Consider the following 12,925-nt stretch of genomic DNA (forward strand, 5'->3'; position numbering starts at 1 on the left):
TTAAAAGGGAGCACAACCAACAGGCACTTCTAAAAGCTGCTGCTATTTTTGTCTGCTTCATTTGGAGCAGTTCCTGATGCTTGGATGTGCCCAGCAAACCCTTTGGGACCGATCCTTGGTATATCATTATTCACATTTTAAGGATGTGTGAGTACAGAGAAAAGGGATTCATTTCCTCCTGAGAGGCTCGGATCAAAAGTCAAAGTGTTTTCTATGAATGCATAAGATGTAAATTCAGCTTCTGAGGGTTTCAGGCTCAATTTGTAAGAGCCCCATGGCTTTAAGAGGAGGCCTCCCTACCCTACAGAGCTGGGAAATGGTGTTTAGGTAACTAGAAAGCAGACTCAGCAAGCAGGCTTTAGGCAAAAAGTCAGAAAACAATGTCTAGAGGGAATAAATGATTTCCCCCCCTTCAATTCATTATAATTTTATTTTTCCCCCTATACTTTTAATAATGGTCTGAAAAGCCATTTCCCAGCGCAGTGTTGTTCTGACCTTGTTTTCAGCCGGGTAATTGTGCAGTGAGTGGATAAATGCTTTCTCAGCTGAGAACAAGAGGAACCATTAAGCATCAAGCTCCTGACCTAAATTTATGTTCAGGGCAGCTGGAGGAGCAAAGGACTGATGCCTGCTTCCCCAATCAGCCTGAGGGGACACCCTGTAGATGTTATCTTCCTCAGGGACACCCCAGTGCCACAGGGAGATGCTGTTCATCCCAAAGCAACCCAAGGAAGGTGTTCCTGCCCATGGGGTTGGAAGGAGATGATATTTAAGGTCCCTTCCAAACCAAACCATTTCGTGATTCTATGGCAAAACACAAAACCTGCTGCCCATCAGCTCCTCCTCCCTTGGTGATGCTTAGTGCCCAAAACTGAGCCACATCCCCTCTTCCCAATGTTTTTTATTCCCCAAGAGGAAAGAGTCTCTGGAGGGAGATTCAGCTTCAATGATTCACAGTGTTTAGAAGTACAGGTTATTAAGAAAAACAAGCAGAAAACCAAACCACGTTTTCTCCCCTCTTCTGTACCAATGCCTTTAGAAAAGTTCCCTTAATTCAGGTGTAATCTGATTCTTTCCTCTGTAGTAACATTTTCTTGGAAGGCATAAGAAACAGCATCTGCCTTGCCCTTGAGCCCAAATCAGAAAAAAACTTCAAGATTTCTGGTCTCCTGAGTTACTCCAGAGCAGCCTGGGTTTGTTTTGGCTGCAGCACCCCAGCTCCCAAGTCCTTGTGGTGGAAAGGAGAGGAAATTGTTTGCTTTGCCTCTGTTGCAGTCACACCCCACCTCACCCAGGCGCGGGGACAGGGCAGTTTTGGGACTGTGCTGAGGAAGGTGCTGCCTTCAATGCTCCCCAGAAAGGAGATGCAGGGAAATGGTTGGCCCACAAAAAACATGAGAGCAGGAACAGCCTCATCAGCCCAGCAGGATGCTCAGGTGCAGTTAATCCAGATTTAAATTAAAGGTGGGAATGGTTAAAGCATTCTCTCCTGAAGGAAGCAACTCCCAGGGAGCTGGAGGATGGTACCACAAGCTAAATAAAGGACCATGGGAGCAAAGTGACACATTTCTACTGCCTTGGTTATTTTCCCGAATGACTGGGTTTGTGCCAAAGGTGGACGAACAGCATTTTCTCATTTCTCTCTCATTTTTCTTTCTTAGGGAGAGTGGGAAAGGTTCTGCTTCCACAAAGCTCCCTTTTAAATTAGGTGTGCTGGAGTTTTGTTTTCTGTAGGATTTCTATATCCTGCAGAACTTGTGAGGAAGAGGCTGGGAAATGCACAAACATGTGTACCGACCCCATAGTCCTCCCTATGGACACTCACAAGCCCAGGCCTTTTCTCATCCCAAAAGAATCCCATTCAAGCCGGAACTGGATCATCCCTCACCACAAAACCAACCACCACCAACCAAACTGATAAATTCCCATTTTCTGGAGAGCACACATGGTTTTAAAGACCCCCTGCCCACCCCTCCAAAAACAAAAACCCCACAAATGAAAAGCCACATCGACCCACTATTGCAGTCAGAGGGTATGCAAACAAAAAGAGGCTGCAGATGTCAGATTGAAGGTTTTGTTCTTTTTTTTCTTTTTTTATTACAAAAAGAAAAAAAAAACCTATTCGGAAGAAGTCCAAATGCAACGGAATATAACTGGCACCACCTAAGATAACCAAGTGTAAAATCCCGGAACGTTTGAAGCCCCCCAGCAGGAGCTGGGAGTGCCAGGGCTGGCTGGGAGGGACAGGTGGCCTCTCCCTTCCCTTCTCCTAGCCCCCATCCTGGCTGGATGGCAGGCAGCCCGAAAGAACCAGGACACAACAGTGGCATCAACGGTCTCTGTAAAACCATTCAGTCGGAGAAACTAAGAACATTATGGAAAAAAAAATCTAAAACTTCTTCTTCTTTTTTTTTTTTTCCTCTTTTTTTCTTTTTTTTAACCTTTATCAAAAGCCCTGCTTTAGTGACATGCTAGCCCTGCTGGACAGGTGACACAGCCACAGCTCTGTCCCGAACGCTGCTGACCAGTCAACTCTTGGTTCAGGACACCTTCCTCCCGCTCTGAGCGTGTCACGGCCACCTGAGTTACAGTGACAAATGCTTCCGCAGGCTTCCCGCTCTGGGAACCCTCTCCAATCCATGCTGGAACAAATCTCAGCCGAGTCTCCCTCCAAGCTCACCCTCAGTCCCACCTGGAGGCCTCCGACAGCATCCGCAGGAGCTCTGCCTGCTCCGCCTGGATGAGGCATTGGAACGTCATCTCTTCAAGAAAAAAACACTTTCATATATAATTTTTTATCTTTTTTTTTTTCCGTTTTTATATTTAAATAGAAAAATACTACTTCACTCTTGTGTTATGAGCCAGAGATCAGTTGACTTCCAGTGACAGAACCAAGAGTTCTCCTCAACGCTCCTAGGCTGAGCTCAATGCCAGGAGATTCCCAGAAACCTCAGAGTGGCTGGAGGGCGACGATGTCCCTGTCACGTCCCCACACAGGCGGGAGCACACGCACAGCTCCCATCACCACAGCTCCCATCTTCCCTTCTCCACAGAGAGGCACCAACTTTAGAGAGCCATCAGTCTGCAGAGAGCCAGCAGCGGGGCTGGCCCCCCCCAAATCTGGCTCTGTTTTAAGCTTTCTCCTCTCCTACAGGCTTTCTGCATGTGCAGTCTGTCCCTGGAAGCCATTGGATCCCACCAGACGTACACATGAATTAGACAAAACGAAAACAAAAAATAAAAATAAAACAGTGGTTAAAAGTTCTCTAACACCCCCGTCCTCCTCTCGTCTTCTGAAGAGTCAAAGACAAACAGACACGGATAAAACTAAAACCCGCCCTCCTCCCCCACCTCAAGACAACAAGAGTTACTGAGACACGAAACATGTTATCTTGTACCCTCGGGGTTACATCTAGAAGGGGAGCTCAGGGGAGCGCGGGGGGAGGCGGCGTCGGCAGGGCGCAGTCCGCTTCAGTTCTTGTACTCAAAGGGCTCGTCCCCGGTTTCATTGAGGAGACACGTGCGGACCAGCGCCTCTGTCACGGCGTAGGGGTCGCAGTTGGCCGAGGGCCGGCGGTCCTCGAAGTAGCCCTTCTTCTCGTGGCCCACGTTGCGCGGGATGCGGATGCTGGCGCCGCGGTTGGCCACGCCGGCCGAGAACTCGTTGATGTTGGACGTCTCATGGAAGCCCGTCAGGCGCCTGGCATTGTCCAGCCCCCCCTTGGGGTCGTAGGCACGGATGTGGTACTGGTGGCGCTTGCTCAGCTTCTCGATGGCCTCCTCGATGTGCCTGCAGAGGGAGGGAGGGAGGGACAAGGGGTGGCACGGTGAGGGACGGGATGAGCTGAACCCGTCTGGACTATTGTACCAAAGTGACAATGGTGAGATTAATCACTGTCCCCAAGCCACTTTGTGATGATTCCTTGTGCCCCATAACCCACTTGGCCTGTTCTTCCCAACACAGGGTTTCTCTCCACTCCTGCTGCTGCTCCAGAAAAAGGGTCCTCGTGGCCAAATCCCACAGGCTCTCTAGGGAGTGCTGTCTGTGAGACACCGCCAGTCAAACTTCCTGCTTCAACCTGCTCTTGGAGGGGAGAGCTCTCAACACTGGTGGTTTTATTCATAAGGCTCACAGTCATGGGCTGTCCCCTTATCTCAGGGCAGCACTAAGATTATGGCAAGAAAACAGAGCTGCCAGGATGGATCCCTCCACACAGCTCCAGTGACACGGGGTCCCTGACTGCACTCAGCACAGCAGTCCTCACCGTTCGCATTTTTTAGGATGTTCATCTTTAAGAAAACATGGCAGCTTTGCCCAGATGAAGATAATGGTCTTTCTCTTTCATCATGGCTATAAAAATGGAACTTAAAAAGCCCTGTGCTGAGTTTGTTTGTTTGTTTGTTTGTTCCCAGCACTGAGAGGTCAGGAGCTGGAAAGGCTGTTAGGGATAGCTGCATCCTGTACTTCCACCAGCACTGGTGGAGCTGCACTGCTGGCTGAATCGGCCACCATGCATCAAGACGAGAATGTATCATTCCAAAAAATACATATCACGAGAAAAAAAGAAACCACAAAAACAAGACAACCAAAAAAATCCCCATCCAGAAGACTCGGATGTCACGCCAAGCACAACAGCAACAACTCCCATGTCATCCAAAGCGTTGCAAAATCCTGCTGCCCAGGATAAGATAAACAGGGTAAACAACCCAAACACTTACTTGAGTCCTCCTTCTTCCCTCATGCTCTTGGTGCTGAAGTTGGTGTGGCAGCCAGCACCGTTCCAGTTGCCAGGGATGGGTTTGGGATCAAAGGACACCACGACCCCAAAGTCCTCGCACACCCGGTGCAGGATGAAGCGGGCGATCCAGAGGTGATCTCCCATCTCAATCCCTTCGCACGGCCCAACCTGGAACTCCCACTGCAAGGAGGAGGCGTCACGGGCTCAGCGGGGTGGAGACAGGCACCTCCCACCCCCTGATGCTGGGCACTGCCACACAGCTCAGAGCAGGCAGACACTGCCTGGCGTTTTTTCCATGCTACTCTCTCACTCCATGAGACGTCTCAGTGATTTACCTGGGCTGGCATCACTTCTGCGTTGGTTCCTCCAATTTTGACGCCGGCATAAAGGCACGCTCGGTAGTGGGCCTCCACAATGTCCCTGCCATAGGCTTTGTCTGCCCCTACACCGCAGTAATATGGACCTGCAACAGCACGGGGGAACATCAGCCTCCACAGGGAAAATGCTGGCCTTCACTGAAGACCCAGCACACGCAGAGAACTCTTCAAAAGCCCCAGGATCTGTTTTTCATGGAAGAACCAGCAAGGTAGAACACTGATGGACAGCAGGTTCCCCCTGATCTTGAGTCTCCCCCTCAGTTTAAGTCCCCTGCAGACCAACAAACGAAGCAGCAAATTTGGATGTGGCCAATCCCCACCTCAGCCCTTCTGCAATAAATGTTATCTCATGGTGAGCTTTTGCCAATATCCCGCTTTCTACCGTCCACCTTCGGTTCTAGGAACACCTTGGATCCCTCAGCTCGCCCGAAGCTGTGCCACACAGATTTCACTTCAAACACTCCTGACTTGGCCCAAAAGATTACCTTGAGGTCCAGGGAAACCATTGGAAGGCCAGCCAAATGGATGTCCATCTGTCCCCAGGAGAGTGTACTCCTGCTCCATCCCAAACCAGGGGTGCTGGTTGGACACCATGTCCATAATCCTCCTGCAGGTGTGCCGGAGATTTGACTCTGGAACGGAAAAGTGACACAAGGCTCATGAGCACCTCCACTCCCCGTTTCCACTTATTTTACAGTTTTGAGTCCCAGCAGTGTTGAAGAATCCCAAGCCCAGCTCTTTGTCCATCACCAGCACTTTGTTTGCCCTCCACTTTCAATGCAGGGGTTATTTCCGTGTCACGCTAAGGGCACAGACAGCCCTTGGGCAGGTCTCCCTTGCCCCTTCCCGGGAACACCACCTCCACCAGGAGAAGGGAGAAGGTCCTTTCATTCACCTGCAGACTGGCGGTTGTATTTGAAGACCTCGCAGAGAACAAGTTTATTGGGGTCCTTGCGGAAAGGGTCCCGGAACATGGCAGCAGGTCGCAGGTACATGTCACTGTTGGAGCCTTCAGACTGGTAGGTGCTGGAGCCATCAAAATTCCACTCAGGGAGATCTAGAGCAAAGAGAGGAACCAGCCACAATGACCCAGGTCCCCTGAGATGGGCTCCCTGCTGCCCTCCAGTAAGACAGAGGTGAAGATGCTCATGGAGAACAGGTTTAGTCCCAGCTCAGCTGATTTTGTTCCAAGTGGGGGAAGCAAAAAAAAAAAAAAAAAAACAAAAAAACCAAAAAAAAAACCCACCAAAAAAACCAAACCAAACCAAAACAAAACAAAAAAACAAACCCACACCAAACCAAAAAAACCCAGAAAAACCCAAAACAAGCAAAAAATCACAGGAGTGCAACTTCCCGGCCACCCTGGGAAATAACAAGTTGCTGGGCTGCTGGCCAAGCCCGAGGGAACAGAGTAGCACTGAGGACATTTCCCATGTCACAACAACCACAGGGATGAGCAAAGCACCCGGTCCCCTTGGCTGGCAGAGGGCAGACCATGAGCCATCTTCCAGCTGTGGGAATGAGGGGAGCCATGGAATACCCTCAGTCATGCTACAAGGCCTGAGGAAAGTGGGAAGGTAAATCATAAAGAGGTGAAATCTCACATGGAAGGGGAGTGTGGCCCCCAGCCCACCCCTCCATCCTGTGAACTGCCCTCCAGGTCAAAGCCCAGAGCTCCACCCAGGCAATATTATCTCCTTCATATCCCAGGGGAAAGAGGGAGGATGGGAAGCACAAAGATTTCAGAGGAGCTGTGCCAACCACTCCCTCAGAGGGAAAAGGGGAAAGGAGAGAGGGGAAAAGAAAAAAAGGGAAAAAAAGGAAAGAAAAAAGATAATTCTGCTCAGTCACACACAGTATTTTCATTTCATAACTGTCTCCAGCCAGCTCCATGGCAACCTGGGGAAAATCCTAATGCTATTATTGTGTAAGCTGGGACTGTTTGTTCTGAGGGACACAAGCTCTTAATTACACCGGATAGCTCCATTCTTTCCCCTGCACTTTCTTCTGCCAAACTACTTCCGGCCAAAACGAGTACTCGAGAGTCAATGGGCAGCCAAGCCCCTGCCAACAGCCCCCAGACCCTGCCAACAGCCCCTCCAGGCAGGGACAACACCAAGGACGGGCTCCCAGCCCCAGGCATCCCCCTGAAACTCCACATCTGGAGAGCTGGGAGCATTCCCCTGCGGCGTCTGGGGAAAGAGGTAACTGGAAGGGCGCGTGGAGGAATGTCTTCCCTAAAAACCATCCTTGTGCCACGGGAAGAGAGAAATGGCATCCTTCCTCCACCCAGTGAGGGGGGCTATGAGCGCTGCACCTGCCCCTCTCACCTTCCAGGCTCTTGGGCTCGTGGTCCAGCGTGCGGGTTTTGCAGCGGAGGTGCTCGCCCGTGCCGTCGATCCAGATGTACATGGCCTGCACCTTCTCCCCCTGCGGCAGCTTCATGTACATGTGCTTGATGGCTTTGCTCAGGTGGGAGCTGGCTGAGGTGGCCATGGCTGCAGTCCTGACCAGGGGGTTCCTGCGGGGGGCAATCACAAACAGCCCCAGCTGTGAGCCCTTGCCTGTGTTCCCACATTTTTCAGCACCCCACACCCCCAAGGCCAGGGAGGAGCACGGGACAGCTCAGCCACAGGGCTGGATGCCATCTCCAGCGGTTCCCTGTCATTCCTCAGGGGGAACACGCAGCAGCTCAGGCAGATGCCGGCAGCCAGGAAAGCCCTGCTCCAAAAGAGTCCCATTACTACCCAAACTCCTGCTAATAAACCACAGCAACAGACTTCCAAAGGGCTCCTCAGCCCCACGTGAACTTTTCACCTCCACACTCCGCTCCACAGCAAGGCTAATGCAAGGAAAGATTAGCTGAGGCTTTCTCAATAAATCTGCATCATCGAGGAGGGCTTTTCTGCCCCAGCTGCCTTCTCAGCCCAGCTGAGGTTATCCAAGCCCGGCCCCAGGGCAACAGGAAAAGCAACAGGCGGCACAGGCGAGCCCTGAGCACCCCAGGCAGTGACGGGGAGGCGGGATGGGCCGGAGCGGCTCCAAGAACCAGTGCGTGGGAGCTGCAGCATCCCCAGAGCTCTGGGAGCCGGGCTCCTAACGCCAGCCAGCCCACTCGTGTCCCACCCACAGCACCGAGCTCCACGCGTGTTTTCCAGGGAGCTTGGAAATGCCAACACTCTGGAAATGCGGACTGACTTGGGAAGTCGCTCCGACATCCCGCTGGCCTCGGGGGGGCTCGGGATGAGCCAGCCCACCCCGCTGCGGCTCCCACCGCCCCGCTGCCCTGCCAGGAGCATCCCCCACGCGTGCACCTCCCGGCAGCATCTCCTCCCAGCGCTGCGAGGAGCAGCTGAAGAGCCTCGCGGGGGTAAAAAAAAAACAAACCCACAAAAACTGCAAAGGAAATGTTTTCAACAGAAAACTCAAGCTGCCACTTCCTCCCCTCATTCTCCCCTTCCTCCAAAGGAGGAATTTTCCCTGGGAAGGTCTGGCCGCCGGGGCTGCCTCCCCTGCCCTGCTGTCCCCGGCGGGCTGCGGCGGCTGGTGGCACCCCCCGTGTCCCCGTGTCCCCCGGGCCGGTACCTGGGCTCGGCGGCGGCTGCGGGCGGGCGCGGGGCTCCCACGCTCGGCTCCCGGGGCCGCGCCCGCCGCCCCTTTATGGCGGAGCAGCGCCGGCCCCGCCGCACGGATTGGGCAGCGGGGCGGGACGGGGGGGACCCGGGAGGGGGGACAGGGCCGCCACCCCTCCTCCCTCCTCCTCCTCCTCCTCCTCCTCCTTCTCCGCCCGCTCGGGCGGCATCGCGGCCCGGCCGCCCCCGCAAAGAGTGGAGCGCCCGCACTCGGTTGGAAGGGAGTGGGTGGGTGCGGAAAACCGAGGGAAGAGAGGGCAGAAAGCGCAGGGTTTGGGGTCTTTTTAACAACGCTCCCGACCGGAAAAACAACCCCTGGTCCCTGGGCAGGCGGGAGCGGATCCAGGGTTTTCCGCAGCGTTTACATTAGCGGCTGCCTTGGCATAGCTGGCAGGGATGGAAACCGGCCGGCCCGGGATAAACGGGGGGAGAGAGGGAGGCTCCACCGAGCGCCGGGCACAGGCTCGGCCTTGGTGCCCGCTCTTGGGAGGGGGACGAGAGCCTCGGTGCTCCGCTGGAGCAGATCACAGCCTCCAGCACCTGGATTTGCAGAGCCTCTCTGCAAGGCGCAGGATCGCTCACTGGCACTCGAGGGAGGAGAAATCCCCCAGTCCCACCATGGGAGCACCCACAGCAAACCGCAGGCAGCGCCCGGTATTTTTCCACCTCGTCGGGTCGCTCGTCCCATCTCCTGCTACTCCGTGCAACTCCCAGCCCGGATCCAAGGGGCAGGAGAGCCACGCCAGCAGGAGCAGACGGAGCTGCCACCCGTGTGTGCACACGCTGAGGGCACAAGCCGCCCACACGCCTGCCACGGAGCCACGGGATCCTGCCCTGCCACATGCCAGCCTTGGGGGGAACGGCACCAAAATTGCCATTCCTCGAGGAGCTGGAGCCATCACCAGCCACTGTACAACCCGAATCCAAAAGGGAAATGGCCAGGGAGAGCCGGATCCTCAGGCGGGAGGAGGTGGAAGCGCTGGCCAAAGCCACGCTTTGATTTATCGCCCCATCTCAAGAGCCCTATCCCCACCCTCCGTGCGGGGACAGCTCGGCTCATCCCTCACCACCACCTTGGAGCAGCCATCAGTGTGTGGCAATTCCCCAGAGGCTGTCCAGAACAAGGTGAGATTCAGGTGCTTTTCTCCTTCTGGAATTGCTTGGGCAAGGCAGAGCCGCCGAGCACCCCAGAGAGTGCCTCGTGCCAGCACCCCAATTCCTGCACCGTGTGCACAGAAAAATTGGTCCCAACACACAAACAAACGTGGTGTTTTACGCACGGAAACGAGCTCAGGAACTCACGTTCAGCCCAAGTTCAGCTGTGGTCACCCAAATCTAACAGCTCAGCTGGAGCAAAAGGAAGCAGAGCAGGAGCTGGTGCCCAAAATAGCTCCCATAAAGGGGAGCTGTCATGCCACAGGCAACGTAAAGCAGTGTCCAGCCCTCCTCCCGAGGTTTGTTGAGTGTTTCTTTAATCGGGACACTGAGAGCTCCGATAGCTCCAAATTCCTGGAATTACGCCTGCTACCTGCCAGTTCCCCATAACTTTGTCCACCTTTGGCTGCAAACAAGCCCAGATGTTTACAAGGGGAAGCCCTCGAGCAGGGAGGTGACCCCTGTGCCGTGCAAGCCTCGGGGCTGGCCAGCCCCAACCCACCCTGCAGGCAAGCGGGGAGCAAAGGCAGCTCGGCAGTGGAAACACCCTCCCTCTATCCCAAAAAATCTCCGCCGAGCGGCAAACCCCAGGCTGGGAGAAACCCCCAGGCTGCGATGGCGGCGGTGGGAGGATGGAGCTGCCAGCCCCGGCAGGGTTTGGTGGCTGGCCCATGCCGAGCCCCTGCGCTCGCCCTGCACGAGTTGTTTACGAGGCAGCGGAGCAGCGGCCGCCGCGGACCCAGCGCCCTCTCCCGGGAAGCGTTCCCGGGCCTCCTCGCCGGGCTCACCCGGCTTGTTTACCGCCTGCCTTCCTTCCCCTCCTCCCTTCCAGCCTGGCTTTGCTATTTTTTTTTGCGAAAAGCTTGCTGCGGTTTGGCCCAACTACGTGCTCCAGTGACCCTCGGTGCCGCCGACCAAAGCCTCCTCGGGGAGCCGGGCAGAGCTCGGTGCCAACAGGTGACACAACCCACGGGTGGATTGAAATCCGCCTTCAAAGGGCCACACGCACGGAGGGTGAGACAATGTCCCCTTCCAGGGGCGAGTCCCAACTGGCACAGACTTTTTTTTTCCTTCTTCCTCCTATTAATTCGTGGGAACACCTTTATTGGCCTGGCCCGGCACTTCCCGCCGGCGCAGTTTGATATTGTGAGAGAAGTGCCAAGGTTGGGAAGTGGCTGGTGAGTTATGGGGGGGTTGGGTAGGCTGGACTTTGCAGCCTCCTGCCTCTGAGGCATTGGGCAAACCCTCAGGGACAGGGCACAGCCGGGTCCCTCTGCTCTCCAGGGAAGGTTTGGGGAGCAGGGTAAGTTTCTCTCAGGTAGCATGAGATGTGCCGGCCCTTTTCCAACTCCAGCCAGCAAGCCAGGCAATAAAGGATCAAGGCTTCCCTCTCCACTGTGCCTTGCTGGAGCTGTTGTGACCCATCCCTGGTCCGTGTGTCCCCCTCCATCCCTGTCCTCCATTTGGGAATGCCTTAAAATGCAGCAATGTCACTTGATTGGGAGGGGTAGGGGGTGGGTGGGAAGAGGAGGATGGCAGCTTGAAGGTTAAATAGACACGATATGAAATTTTCCTGTGGCTCAGGCCCTGGGGCAGGGGGCTGATGGCTTTGCTCCAGCCTTTCCCAGCACCACGAGGCCATCTCCAAGGGTGGCCCCTCACCACAGATCCTGGGATCTCAAGCCCAGCAGATTTCAAACCCAGACTGCTGAGCCCAGGTACCCATTGGTTCTTCATGAGCACTGAAGAAAAATACTGAAGCAGAAAGAAATGTTGGTTGCTTTGGGTTTTTTTTTTTTTTTTCCAGTGGAGATGTCACACAGGGAGGAGGAATTGCCCATGTTGGTGTGATAGTTAGGTCCCAGGAGGAGGATGGATACACCCAAAATGCCCCAGCCTCCAGCAGTGGCACAGCTGGGAGGGAAGAGGGATGGGCATAACATCATGAAATCACAGAATGCTTTGGTTTGGTTTGCAAAGGACCTGGAGGTCATCAAGTCCAACCCTTGCAATGAGCAAGAACATCTTCAGCATCTTTTCTCTCCCCACGCTCAGCAGTCAAGACATTCCTAAATTCAGCATGTGAGGAGCATTCCTAAAAGAGCTACAGCACTTTCAGACACATCCAGGGAAGTGCTTTGGGCTGGGAGGTCCTGCACGAGGAACTGAACTGCACCCAAGTGACATCAGCCGCGGGCTGGCTGTCCTGATGTTGCATCACCTCCATCTCTGCCCACCCCGGGCACAGCTGCCTCTGCTTGGACCCATGACAGTTGTTCCTGGTGGGCTCCCCAGCTGCTCCCAGCCTGGGACACCTGGAGCTGCAGCACATTTCACCCACGGCCACCAACAGGAGGGCTGGAAAAACCAACCTAAGGCCTGAGCAAGCGCTTAGCTCAGGAGTGACCGAGGCCAGGAAGCCCGCCGTGGGGTGGGGAGATGAGTGCCCTGGGGGGACTGACCTTGTGCAAGCAGCAGTGGCCGACTGGTGTCCCCCGGAGCGCTGCAGGAGGCTGACGAAACCCCCCGAGGCAGGCAGGCAGTAGCTGCTGGCCCTGGCTGAGAGCAAACATTGCACGCTCCGCAGCAGGCCCATGCTCCCTTTGAAGATGCTGCCAGGGTCAAGGCTGGCCGCAGGCTGGTGACCAGAGGGCTTTCAGCTTTCCACAGCAGATCACCTGGGCTGCGCTAAAAGGGCAGTTCAGGAAAGCAAAATTAATAAGTGCAAACGTGCAGTGGCACATGCTGAGTGATTAAAAAAAAAAAAAAACTTCCCTCCCCATTCAGCTCCCTAGACAAAAGACGGAAAAGAGGAATTTGGGGGCATGGCCCCCACAACAGCCCAGATGCTGCCACTTCCCTCCCCACCCCTTTCTGAGCCACCTGGGTGCCTGTCCCCATGCCCAGTGCTCACCTTGCCACCCCTCCCGGGAACCCGCGGCATTGCTCCGTGCCCCAGAAGCCCCTTGCCCAGATCCAGCAGCATTCCCAGCCGGCAGTCCCTACCTGGCTGTGCTCTGCA

General features: G+C 54.8%; 1 protein-coding gene across 2 annotated transcripts; it reads right to left on the bottom strand.

The window, feature by feature from the left end:
• Positions 1-2,065: 2,065 nt before the first annotated feature.
• Positions 2,066-12,584, bottom strand: GLUL (glutamate-ammonia ligase). 2 transcript variants are annotated; one of them, XM_066324754.1, is made up of 7 exons: positions 12,366-12,584; positions 7,447-7,637; positions 6,012-6,173; positions 5,602-5,748; positions 5,075-5,202; positions 4,720-4,919; positions 2,066-3,790 (listed from the first exon to the last, which is right to left on the bottom strand). In XM_066324754.1, the coding sequence occupies exons 1-7, from the start codon at positions 12,497-12,499 to the stop codon at positions 3,472-3,474; spliced, it is 1,281 nt and encodes a 426-aa protein (XP_066180851.1). In that variant the 5' UTR covers positions 12,500-12,584; the 3' UTR covers positions 2,066-3,471. The 2 variants fall into 2 exon arrangements, with proteins under 2 accessions (XP_066180851.1, XP_066180852.1); XM_066324755.1 differs by lacking the exon at positions 12,366-12,584 and adding an exon at positions 8,702-8,745.
• Positions 12,585-12,925: the final 341 nt, after the last annotated feature.

This window comes from Sylvia atricapilla, chromosome 9, assembly GCF_009819655.1.
Source record: "Sylvia atricapilla isolate bSylAtr1 chromosome 9, bSylAtr1.pri, whole genome shotgun sequence".
Lineage (NCBI taxonomy): Eukaryota > Metazoa > Chordata > Aves > Passeriformes > Sylviidae > Sylvia > Sylvia atricapilla.